General features: G+C 41.5%; 1 protein-coding gene across 2 annotated transcripts in view; it reads left to right on the top strand.

Moving 5' to 3' along the window:
• The window catches only part of prkar2aa (protein kinase, cAMP-dependent, regulatory, type II, alpha A), a 51,899-nt gene that overhangs the window by 32,515 nt on the left and 5,521 nt on the right, over window positions 1–13,863 (top strand). For both annotated transcript variants that reach the window (XM_034145029.1, XM_034145028.1), the window contains exons 4-6: window positions 8,149–8,285; window positions 10,015–10,121; window positions 13,315–13,456. In XM_034145029.1, coding sequence (XP_034000920.1) covers window positions 8,149–8,285; window positions 10,015–10,121; window positions 13,315–13,456 — 386 coding nt within the window. The remainder of the gene's footprint in view (window positions 1–8,148; window positions 8,286–10,014; window positions 10,122–13,314; window positions 13,457–13,863) is intronic.

The raw sequence follows: 13,863 nt of genomic DNA, 5'->3' as shown, positions 1-13,863 counted from the left end.
GTTTTTGATAATGTGCGTATTTGCTTGTGTCACAGGTTTAAAACACAGTGTTGAGAGACACCACTGGGGTGTGTTTTGGGTCCTCTCTGTTTCTGTGGTCTTCTGTGTACCACGCTCCTGTTTTCTCACGCTTAGACTACCCGTCTAGTGTTTACACATAAGTAATTGAATGTCGTCAGCCGTCACGGAGCGCTGCACTTTAAATATGCTCTGCAGCTGATGTTTATCTTTACTGCTGTCCTCCTGTCTCTGTTGACCTGCTGTCTGTACCACAGCATCATAAAGGCTTGTGCTGTTCACTTGTGCAACTTGTCAACTCGGAACATCCAGTTGTACAGAGCTCCTTGTTTTTTTATCATGTGGTCAACAAAGTGTTTCTGTTGATAACAAAGTTGTCTGTAGACATGTAGTGGTTATGGTGAAAACATTCTGATTCTCTTTTGAGCCCCTAAGATAAATTGTGGTAACGCAACAACAGAAATGGAGCCTAACTGTGTTGCATGTTTCCCCGAGGTGTTAGCAAGTTCTACAAAATAGTTTTGTTGCAGGTGTTTTATGTTAGTGTTTCCTCGGGGAGACTCATTTGAACTTCTCCCGAGGGAAGAAGAAGCCAAACAGAATTATGAATGTTTTTAATAAATTTGAAAATAAGGCTTTATGTGCTCACGCTTTCCTGAACCAATTTCGTTGGTGTGTTTTTGTGTTCCACCAATAATTGGTATAATGTCCAGGACAAGATGTCACACCTAACAGAAACATACAGGCCCTCGTACATTATGATGCAATGCAAGATGTAAATCTGTGTATTCTTTTTTACGGGACTTGCATTTTATTTTAGTTGGCACTGCCAGAGAGATGTTTATTCAAAACTTTTATTCACGGCAATACATACTCAGGTGTTAATACACATTTTGCCCATCCATTTCAATAAGGTGGTCAACTATGATAAACACCTTTTTTAAATCAACTGAATAATACAACACCACCACAAACTGTTGCTTCAAAAAATAATTGTATGACAGATTTAAAGCAGTATTCTGAACACAAGTGGAGCTTTTGAGGAGTGACTCTGAGAAGTGACTCTGAGAAGTGACTCTGAGAAGTAATGTGTCACTGCCCTCTCTGAAAGTATCAAGCCTGTTTCCCCTCTGAGCGGCCAGCATCACGTCGGGTGTGGTCCGCTGTTATCACCACTGTGCTTTGTTGCACCTGTAACCAAAGACCTTGGTGATAAGAAGCTGAAAGCTGATTGGTCAATGCATTGCTACATTGACGCTCCGCAGTAGAGCTTTATGCTACCATTTTGGACTGAAGGGAAGAAAAAAAAGACAAGAAGGTTTAAATAAATTGCAATAAATGGCCTAAAAAGAATGCTGCGTAATATTTGTCTGTTTTTTTTTTTGGCTCTCTATTTGTTTGGGAACATACTGGAGACACCCACGGTACAGGTGTTATACGCTTACAGCTCAAGGGTGTATTATGTAAGGGATAATGTGCAGCGACGCGGTCATTATGGGGAAAAGAACACCGACAGGCAGATCAGGAGCCCGACGCGAAGCGGAGGGATCTAGATCTGCATGACGGTGTGAACTGCATGCAGTTTGCTTTTCGGCCAAACTGTATACAGTTCAATCGACCGGACTTGTTTGTGCAGATGTGAGCGTCCTTAACAACGGTCAATAAATCCTTGACAGCGGTCTGTCTGTTCTGGATTAACAACGTGTCACATGTTCTGAATTGACCAATCAGAATCGAGTATTCAACTAAGCCATGTAATAATATATAATAAAAGAGATGAATTACAGACAATACATCTGTTATTACAGATTGCCAGTCAGTCAGAGTAGAGCATTTTTAAGCACATAATCATTTCCCTCTTGAGAAATATCTGCAGCTCTAAGCATTCTAAGAAATGTAGAAAAGCATTTACTGAATTGGTAGATGAGCAAGGTTAAAGGAAAGAGGTTGATCCCAAAAGGAAGATCTGAGCATTGCTGCTTTTTTGAAGTGCTGTGACCCAGTGGCCTGGTTTAGATTCTGAACTGTTCTTGAAATCGCAGCGGCTGGAAGTGTTGTCAAAGTTACACTGGGTAGTAGTTTATATAATTGTGTTGTTCTGTTGTTTTTATGTTTCATGTGGAACCTACTTGAGCAGGTCTCCCTTGAAAAAGACATCAATGATCTCAAGGGATTCACCTGGGTAAATAAAGGCTTGAAATGAAATGAAATATATTTCTAGGTCTTAGTTATTTGAATGTTGTGTTTAGCTAACTGCAGCTAGAAAAGGTAACACAGGACTAATTCATCCTTACCATTAGAAGAAGAAAAATGTGATTTTATACAATCCTCATCTGAATCAACCCACGCTACATTTAGGAAGGAGATGGCAGCAACATTTTCTCCATCAGGGTTTTCACGCATGAGAAATATCAGCCCACAATCACATCTACATTTCATTTTCTTTGGCCTGAAAACAATGATGACATGATTACATATTTGATTTAATCACACTGACCTGTTTCAAGTGAACAAAACACTCCTGTTAGTGTCCAAGGCTTTGTCAGCGTAGATGAATAAAACACATTTGAAGTTAGCATGGTAGACGTAAAATCTTATTGCTAATGGCATGTATGACGAAAATGCAAAGCGGATGTTTACACTAACATCTGTGTATTTATTAGGGCTTCACAATTTAGAAAAAATAACTACTTGCAATTATTATGACTGATATTGCAAGTGCAATTAGATTCATGATTAGAGGGATAATTATTTAATCATAATTATTTTTACATAACATCTTGTGTTCTGGGGTCATATCTCGTCTTAGGTCCTGATCATGTTCTAATGAACTGCATCACATTCTGTTTTGAGAAGCACTGAGGCTCCCATTTGAAGGTTTTTTTTCTGTATTTGGTCCATTGTATTTACCTGGCCAATCAAGCTGAACTAAAGGAGTTAACATCAGAGGTCACACTGCTCCAAACATGACTGGTATGAATGCCGAGAGATAAGACGTTCCACTCATGATTGCACACACACACTCCCACAGACTGCCATGTGTTTTGTGGTAAATGTCATGTGAGGAGCGGAGTGTGTCTCGACAGAGTTTGAGGAAACACAGATACACAGTGACAATTTGAAATGACCTTGTCAGTGTTTGTCACCCGGTGTGGGGAAACATGTCGCTGTGTGTGTGGTTTCCTCACTTCTGAGCCCCTCCTGTGTCCCGCAGTAATGATGTCCTCCCGTCCCCTCTCCTGCAGGCCAGGCCTCATTTTCTGTTATACAATATCTTTGTGTGTGTGTGTGTGTGTGTGTGTGCTTGTGTAACATCTAACCCAGGGGTCGGCAAGTAAGTTTGGCTTTGGGCCAATTTTTTTCTGAGCCACTAGATGGCGGGCCGGAACATAATCAAAGGCTTATTTAAAGTGGACCTATCATGCTATATTTAAATGATATATTGTAGGGCCATACCTATATAAGGTATATTTATACGTTTCTGTTTTCAAAATACCAAACAGATCATGCATTTTAGCCATGCCTCATTTCGCTCTATGTGCTGTTTGCTGTCTACGGGTCTGATTCTGCTGACCACGCCCCCCTGCAGGAGAGGGGAGCCGCTCTGATCAGCTGCTGGGCTGTCAGAAGAGGGGGAGAAAAAGAGATCTCCGTCCTCCGTGTTTTATTATATAGAGTCGTTATTAATTTGTTTTAAAGCTCATAAAAGCTTTATAAAGCTCATAAATAACAAAGAAGACCTTTGACCGGCACTTTTCGAATTTTGTCCGGAAGATTTAAACTTTAACGGACATCTTGACCGGCGAAACAAACTGAAACTGAAACTCTGCCGCACGGTCCCCTCGTTCCTTGGAAGAGGCGGAGAGGTGGGTGTTTGTCATCTGCTGGTGGACTAACCGGAGAGAATTACAGTGCTTGCCTCGACGGGGAGGGATTGCATTGAATTAAAGCAGCGGGAGCAAACGCTTGCCTCGGGGAGGGAGAAAAAAAGCCACAGCGGAGAATAAACAGAAGGGTAACCATGGTAACTATGGGTGGGAAGTCTTCTTCGCTGCTTTTGTGGCAGACTACAGCGCCACTTACAGGCCTGGCATATGTACTACAGCGTCTCCAGCGCTTTCGAGCGGCAATGGCCGGCCGTGGCCCAACCCCACATTCCCCTGATAGGTGGAGAGTTGGCCCAATAGCCGTAGCTATTGGGCCAACTTTTCAGAAACAAGTCCTGTTTCTCTTTTGAAGCCAGGAAAAGGCTAGTCACTGTGACCTTTTTACCTGTGCTAGACTATGGTGATTTGTTGTATATGAATGCACCTGCCCATTGCCTGGAAAGGTTAGATGCCGCCTATCACAGTGCTCTGAGATTTGTTACTAACTGTAAAGTACTTACTCATCACTGTACCCTGTATGCCAAGGCAGGTCTGCCTTCACTTACTGGTCGGAGGCTCAGTCATTGGTACATGTTCATCTACAAAGCCATGCTGGGTAAACTACCTTCTTATATCTGCTCTTTGATCTCACGGACAGTGGCAAGTAGCTATTGTCTGAGATCACAGGATGTGTTTTTATTACATGTGCCAAGTGCTAGGACTGTTTTAGGTGCTAAAGCTTTTATGTGCGCTGCTCCTCTGGCTTGGAACACCATGCAAAAGATATTGAAACTGAGCATTTTGATTCCCTTGCATCATTTTAAAGCACGGCTGGATGAAATATTATTGGATACCTGTAAATGTAAATAGGTTGCTAATGTATACCCCTGTAATTATGTTGTGATGTCCTTTTGTTTTCTGTTTGTTTTTATATGTGTAACTAAATGTGCCGCAGGTCTCCCTTGTAAAAGAGATCGTTGATCTCAATGGGATTTTTTAACCTGGATAAATAAAGGCTACAAACAAACAAACAATAGCCGTAGCGCCACCGTCCTGACGTCAGTAACGTGTTCAAATCTGGATCAGTTTTTATCAGATCCGTTGCAGCCCCTTTTTTAGAGATTTGGGTATGGAGGAAAATAGAGAGGGTTGTGTTTTCTGACACTTGGTGAGTTCCCTGGAACACCGGGGACACATATTCATGTATAAAAGACGTACAAAAGTGCATTTTGCATGATAGGTCCCTGTTGAGAACACGGCGTGCAAAAGTATACGGGTCGTGCTGCAGCTAGATTTTCCTGTCCTCTGTTAGAAGGTGTCGGCGACAGACGTGCGAGGAAGAAAGGCTTTCCACAGGCTGTTCCAATGTAACTACTTTATTAATTGTCCAGGGTAGTGAATGGTACATGCAATGGTAATTGGATGGGTGTGATATCTGTAATATAAAGATAAACAGGTATGAATAAACATGTATTATAGAGGGATAATGACCAGTGACATTGTTACACAGTAAATTAGGTGGATAAAGAAATGGCACAATTAGCTGGCCTATGCTGCCCTCTATTGGCCAAAGGACGCAACAGAATGGCGATTGAAATGACACGTTACTTATAAGTAATTAACTGTTATAAACAATCACGCATGAACAACATACAGGGATGCACACAATGAAGTCTCTATAATGACTACAATATAAAGAACACTGCATACATTGGCCCCTGCATCAACTTGGCGTAACATTGTTCATTATGCAGTGTGAGGGAGCGTGCCTGGTGCGGCCGCACCTCGTGCTGTCCCATAGTCAGCATGGCAAAGTTAGCGGCTATTGCTAACTGCCTTCTATTGCAGAGTAAGCTCTGTATTATGAACATTAACCCACAAATAACAGAACTAGGCAAGAATATATGCACTTACATTTTCATGCACGCACACGCATGTCCACAACACACAAAGTTAACAACACTCTCAATTGTCCGATGCTACTATTGTCCGTGCGATCCTGCTACGACAACAAGTGCACGTTAGTACTGCAACATGGTTGAAACCATTCGGGCCTATGTTAGGGGGTGCGAGGAATAGTCCAAGTAATGGGAGTTTTATACAGTCCCCTTTAAGTAATTGATTGTTAAAACATGTGACACGTTCGAATGCTTGGGGGGGGGGGGGGTGCTGCTAGTGAACTGTCAACGGGGGGGGATTATTATGTAGAATTCTCCATATTCTACAGATGGCTAGTCCGCCACTGCTCACAAGCTTATTAAGATCCAAAGCTTTAGTGCGTTTCGAATCAATGCTGAGTACAGCCAAACTTGACAGTCTCTTCTCTGTCATTGTAGACCGAATGCTTCTCGTTTTGCGCCGTCCCGTTCAAATGACAATCACATTTCCATGCTGGCGCCAGGGCCGGGGGAGGGGTTACAAGGCTCGCGTCTTGTGCTGCATTCACTTGCACTCGGACATTAGGGATTTTCTCTCATAAATGTCCGATGAGCCAAAACTTTTCTTTCAAAAACAAAGCTGCCAACTGGGGTGGCAGCATATGCACCACCACCCCTCGCCCTCCATGATCAAGCGGCTTCTCCGATTTAGTTGTCAATGTTTTGACTGAACTTTGTTACTGTTCACATAAGTAAACATTACGTTTGAATGATTTAGTGAGCTGGTGTTATTTTTTTCAAACCACAAACCGCATGTTGGCTATTTCAGCACCACGCGCAGTCCACCTACTTATTGATCCACTATCAGCGTCAGTGCACCCCGCTGTCAGATTGTGCCTGTGTCATTCACTCTCAACATGGATAAAAGTACAATAAGCATTCTTCAGGTGTAGGTAGATTCTCTATTCGGACATTATAGCCTATATGTGCGACTGTCGGTCCAATATTGTAAAAAAAAAATAATAATAATAATCTTTTATTTTTATTCTCAAAATAATTTTCCGGGCCAAATATTATTGCCGGCGGGCCACCAATGGCCCGCGGGCCGCCTATTGCCAACCCATAACCTTTCCCTGTACTGTGTGTGTGTGTGTGTGTGTGTGTATGGGTTTGGCCAGTAACTGAAATAAGTCTGTGTTGGAAACTTTGTGGGTTTTTTTGCTCATATTCTTGTGATTTTAAAACACTGAAACTCATTCTTCCCTCAAAATGTATTGAACTTGATAAACTGTGACCTATAAATTACTAGCCAACCAATTTGGGTTTTCGAAAAGATATCTAGAAAGCAGGGCGTTGTTAGTTTTGTTGCATTTGATAAAATACAATTATTTAAATGATAAAACTGAGAGGAAATCGCTTAAATTAAATGAACGCTTATTAAGCAGTGATTAACATTGTCTGCATTGTCTGTTTGCAATGCATTTATTTAAAGAAATATACCAAATACATACGGTATAATACAAATTAAATAAATGTCCACAGGTCATTAAAAAAGGTCACTTTGTAAGTAAATTAAATATGTTTTTCTGCTCTTAACAACAGCATTTATCGTCAGATAGAAATATCTCCTTATTTCTGAAAGAGAACGTAAACTTGCATAAGTAAATACATATTCAATGTTAGTGTAGTGTCCTTTCCTTGTGTTTGCTCATTGAATATACTCGACTAAAAAAATATGATGCACGCAGGCATCGGATTAAATCATGACTTTGCATGCAGGCCAAACAAAAGATATTTTGTCACCATGATGGATATCTGTTGTGTAGAATCTGCAGACTTTGTTAAATCAGAATAAACATCTGTAATGTGAATACATTACAATGCACATGTGCTAACACATTCAGCATTTGCAGTTGGAAGTCTAAATATGTTAAAAGTTATTTGATGATTTACACAAAAGTGAGTATAATCACAGAACTATATTGTAAACAGGTCCCTAATGTTGAGTCCAGAGTCCTCACAGCTGTGAATCCACAGCTGTGTCTGCAGAGACAAACCTGCCAAAGCTCAGTTACTGCATAAATGATTTGTTATGATATCACAGAATAAATGTCAGCCTATCCCGTAAGAAAACACTGAACAGTTTGTACTGCCTGTTCCCTTTCCACGTGCGTAGAGGTAGTGTATTCTGACAGAATGGCCACTACCTATCAGCAACCTGTTAGCTTGTTGTTCTCAATACTATGTTGAGTTTTGTTTGTTGGAAACTCATTTCATCTAGTTGATACTCTGGCCTAAGCCATGAAGAATGTATTAACATGGATTGTTTAATCTCTCGGGACATATTATTGCAGAGAGTGAAGTGTGTTTACATGTCTTCCCTGCAGTGTGTGCGGAGGCGTTCAACCCAGACGAGGAAGAGGAGGACACGGAGCCCAGGGTGGTGCACCCCAAAACAGACGAGCAGCGCTGCAGACTGCAAGAGTCCTGCCGGGACATCCTGCTGTTCAAAACACTAGACCAGGTACAACTGAGCTACACAGGAAGAGACACGTACACACGGGGACTAGCTTACTGCTTCAGTCGCCCTATAAGAGACACTCTGCATTCGTTCTGTTTCTTCACTCATTTATTCAGGATTTCCGCTTTTAATTAGCCACTGCATGTAGAGCCACACGTATAGAAGTCACACCGACACTTATGAACCTTTTACTCAGTGACCACAGAAATGGAACGACTTTCATAATGTTGCACAATGGAGTAGTAACCCTACAATTGGGTTAAATGTCCCTCAAATTAGCAACATCTAACTCGATAACATTTATTAACATATTAAAGATTCTCACACTGGATTCATTATTAATAATGTGCACAACCATTAAACCAAAGATCATAACTTTAAGTTATCAATGTAACTATAAACACTTTTAGGTATATATTTGCTTAATTTAGGAGAATAAGAGTGAAACATTGTACTTCTCTTGCAACCTTTACAAATAAGAATTACGATGAGGCATTATTTTAAGCTATGGAGTAAAAATATTTGAGCTTTATCTGACAGCTAGTTCGACCTGACATATGAAATAAAGCGCACTTTGAGGTTCATTATGGGGGAGGTTGCAACCTCATATGAAGGAATGCTCTCGTCCACTAGAGAGAAATGTTGCTCTCAGTTCATTTCCCCACCCTCCACCACAATAAACCACATGTCTGAGGGGTATTTGGCAAGTCATGTATATATGATGGAGCAACATTTCCAAATGTAATCCAGTACAGCTGCAGCAGCAAACAATAAGAAGGATTGATAGCATAAATGTTGCTATGGATTCACCCACAAAGTACAGGGGTTCCCCTCCTGGTCGCTCGGTGTATAACATCCCTTTACTTCACACATCTCCTGGGGCAGATAAATATGTACAAAAACATTTCTGCAAAAGATAGAAATAGAGTTCACGACATGACCTGCAGAGAAAAGGGACAAAGAAGTACTTGTTAACATAAGAGGACATGGAGAGCCTTGGTCGCCGTATGGTTACAGCGCACGCCAAACAACCGCAGCGTCCTGGGTCTGACTCGACCTCTGGACTTCTGCTGCATTTCATACCCCTCTCTCTCTAATACATAATAAGAATAATACATGTTATTTATATAGCGCTTTTCCTGGTGCTCAAAGCGCTTTACAAGCAAGTAAAGAAGGAAAATAACCACAAAAGTAAAAAGTGCTGAACTAGGTGGAATAGGGGCAAGGGGTTAGTGGATTAGGAGTTGAAGGCAAGAGTGAAAAGGTGAGTTTTGAGGGATTTTTTGAATGACGTGAGAGTGTTGGCAGATAATACAGCTTGTAGTGTGCCTCTATCCTTCAATGTGTCTTATAAAGGTGAACAAATCATCTTCAAAAAACAACATAACTAATGCTCATTTACATTGTATGATGAACCAAGCATTCTCTTCTCGGCTTCATCTACTTGTGTTATTGCATGAAAGCCTACATTCATAGAAGCCAATGTTATGATGTTCTTATTATGTTGATAAACCCTCCAACTTTAGGCATAAGACGACCAGTTCTTCCCAGTAAGCTGTTCCATACCCCATATATCTGTTATGTTTCATTTATCCATGTGTTAATGAACTTGTTTAGGAGCAACTCACATGAGCTAATTCATATAGCTTGTTATGAGCGATATGAGCTCCACATAAATGCACTGTTTCCCCACATCCTCCGTGCCTGACGTCCTCCCTCTCTGCCGCTACAGGAGCAGTTCTCGGAGGTGCTGGACGCCATGTTTGAGCATCGGGTTCAGCCCACGGACCACGTCATCGACCAGGGAGACGACGGAGACAACTTCTACGTCATAGAGAGGTAGGACGCACACACTCATGTCAGGTCCTGAAAGCCAGGGCAATTTGATTACTCAAATATTGTTTGTTTACAAAGCATGGATGACAGAAAGGGTACACAAAAAAACAGACAAAGGCGAGCTGTTGGATACGTATCTATTACACTGAATGACCAGACGAGTAGAACCACTTGTATAATGTAAAGCCATGTAAAGTGGAGACAAGTAAAAATACTACAGACATGTGAAACAAATATAACACCACCAAACACAGTCGGTAAAATACCATCCACGTGAATCTGACAGAGACTTTTATATTTATTTGCATAAAAATGACAGTAGCATAATGAAGTAGTGGACCACAAGAAATGTTTCAGATTTACAACAGTGTGGCCATTTCACTGGTGTTTACACATTGGTTATGGTTAACGCTGCACTTTTTATGATGTTGTGTATGTCTGCCCGTGTATGCAGTACATATGAAGGCTGTGTGTCATTTCCCTGCCATATTGCTAATGTAAACTGTTTCTGTGTACACAAGACTTACAGGACAGGTTTAGTTCCCCAGCTGGAATATACCAGGAACATTCAAATGGATCTTGTTTTACACAATTAAAAACATGCTGGTTGTGTAAGAAGAAATACAAATACTGTCAGTTTTAATTTATATGCATTAAAGTTTCCACGAAGATCCCTGAGACTTCACTAACCAGCTACAATCCTTTTTAAGTGACTTTTTATTACTACTAATTCAGCTAGCCTTTTTTTCTACTAGAAAAAGCCTTAAGATGGCTGTTTTGACCCTCTGCCACTAAAGCAGAACAGCCTGGCCTCTATTCATTCTTGGCACGGCCTATATCAGTTCAACACAGCAGTTTAGTTCCACTTGTTATGAGCTATCATTCAATCTGCACACACACTCTCTAACAGCGTGCTCCGTGTACAGGAGATGTGCGATGACCTTTCATAAGCAGCGCGCCAGCCTGCCCTCGTACTATCCCAGGATGTTCCTTGGCCTGTAAAAGGCGTAGGTGGCAGCTAATGTCACCAGCAGGGTGGGTGGGGTGTGAGCACGGACTCACACAGAGATGGAGGGATAAACAAAAAGAAGAGCAGGAAAGCAAACAGGACGCAGTAACACGTTGTTTAAATGTTTTTATAAGGGAATTCCCCCATATGCATTCATCTCATCTGCGTTCATGTTAATGTCAGTCATCAGCTGAACACACAAATATATGTTTTTCTTAGGCTAAATCCCTCCAATATCCACCAAGCATCTACCTGTCCTGTCTGTCTGAACCAACCTTAACAAACCCAAACAGACCTCCACTGAAGCCTTGAAGACAGGAAGTAACTGGAAGTCTCTCAGAAGCCCTTAGAGACTGACTGGGGGTGTTCCTCAATCTCGAGTACGCTTGCTTGGTAGCACATGTCTTCCGAGCATCTTGCTTCAGAAGCGAGGCAAGAATACTTCCTAGCCTCGGAAAACGAAGAATGGAAGAGGCGAGCAAGTGTGCAGGTGTGCGTCATATGAGAGGCCCCGCCTTACATTTTCCGCCACAGATTTGGGGAAATTGGTCCGTGCGCAAAGCATTGTGGGGATTTTAAGACCGCGGAGTCTACACATATGCACCCCGGGTGTTTCTCAATGTCGAGGAAGGCTGCTCCAGAGCCACTATTTCAAGGATGCTACGTCATCGAGAGCCGCCGAAGGACTGTTCCAATGTCCAGGATCCTTGGAATTCTACCGAGGCCGGCGTAATTTCGAGGCTGCACATGTGTATCCTCCGCGGTCTTAAAATCCCCACAATGCTTTGCGCACGGACCAATTTCCAAAATCTTTGGTGGAAATCGCGCTCCATTTAAGGCGGGGCCTCGCATATGACGCACACCTGCACACCTGTTAGCCGGTTCCACAATTCTTCGTTTTCCGAGGCTATAGGAAGGATTCTTGCCTCGCTTCTGAAGCAAGTGACTCGGAAGACATGTGCTACCAAGCAAGCGTCCTCGACATTGAGAAACACCCACTAAGTAAAACAGGCTGATGTGGTCTAAGAAAAAATAAGATTGACTTTATGGATCTCATAAAATGTTTTCAACACAGCACAATGTTAACAAGGCATTGCACATAATGTGAAAAGGAAAAAGAGTAGAAAATAAACAAACATAAAATAGAAATAGAAAAAATAACAGAACTAAAAAGTAAAATATATACATATAGACAGTGAAAGATAAAAATCTGTAGAATTCTAAGTGTTTTTATATATGTTTTCATCTGCTGTAACTTAACAACAGCAGGTGTGTATCATCCAGTTCCTCTCCATTAGTCCTCTGGCCACCGTGCTTCACTTCAAAATATATTTAATGAACTTCCTCAGGCTATGGATTGATCATGGCTGAGTTGTCTGAAACAGGAAGTAAACAAGTTTATTAAAACAATCTTTCTTCTTAATGTCTCCTTCTATGCTCAAGCTGATGTATTGTGAATAATGAAGAAAAAGTACTTTAATAAGAATCTAACAGCGCAGTATTTAAAGTATGACATAACGTCCACATTGACTCGATTAACTGTATTCAGGCACAATGACGACAACAAGTGGTCATCGTCCCCATCGTCATGGTAATCCAGTCAAACTAAGTCAATACTAATACAGCGGCCACGAGGGCTTTAACCCCACTCCTCAGCCAATGGGAGGACACACGAGGTTACAAAGTGACTGTTTAATCCTGCTGCGCTACAGCGCTGCAAATTACCCTCCCCACATTTAATCCTCATACAGAGAGGGGAGGAGGCGGGGCTGCTCTGCTGACGTGTTACTGTCAATCACAGTTATATGCCAACATGAAAACATTGTGTTGACGCTGCACATGTAGACCACTATGTTTACAAAAATGCTAATACCTTTACAAGCTGTAGTAAAAACTTCCAAATGCATGAAATATGCAAACAATTTATACACACTACTGCAACCTCACAAAACAGTCAATGATTTTCTCACCCAGTCCAACACAGGGTGCTGCCCCGAGGCTACAGATAAGCTGCAATTAGATGCCTATTTAAACCTGGCAGTGGGTCAATAAACAAAACAATGTTCACTTCATCTGGCTCAATTAAATAAATCAAAGTCATTTTTCTGGGTTCCCTTTCCGATGTCTCTTTTTCTATCAGTTGTCCTAACTCTCTCTCTCTCTCTCTCTCTCTCTCTTTCTCCCCAGGGGGCTGTTTGACATTGTGGTAATGGGAAAAACGGTGGGTCAGTACAACAATAAGGGCAGCTTCGGGGAGTTGGCACTCATGTACAACACGCCACGTGCCGCCACTATCGTCGCCACCAATGAAGGGGCACTATGGGGACTGGTGAGAGTGCACAAATACACACACACACACACACACACACACACACACACACACACACACACACACACACACACACACACACACACACACACACACACACACACACACACACTTTTAAGGGATTTGTTTGACACGCTAACTGATTATGATTATAAATTGCTGTAAGCCCCAGAGGGAATACACATTTTTGTAGAAGTAAAGAATTGTCTAATTGAGTAGTTTTCAATATTTGTAGGTTATAAATTATAAAATGTGCTTATGAGATGTTTTCATTTTCATTTAAACTAGTACCACATCTTTTTTGAATTGCTCCGTAAGTTAATAAGAACAAATGTAAATATGAAAGCTCAGTTGTGCCTGTACTTGTGTACTTGGGATAGTATTGTGAGCATGTTGTGTACAGTAAC

Source organism: Trematomus bernacchii, unplaced genomic scaffold (assembly GCF_902827165.1).
Source record: "Trematomus bernacchii unplaced genomic scaffold, fTreBer1.1, whole genome shotgun sequence".
In the NCBI taxonomy this organism is placed as follows: domain Eukaryota; kingdom Metazoa; phylum Chordata; class Actinopteri; order Perciformes; family Nototheniidae; genus Trematomus; species Trematomus bernacchii.
This window is presented reverse-complemented; position numbering and strand designations above follow the sequence as displayed.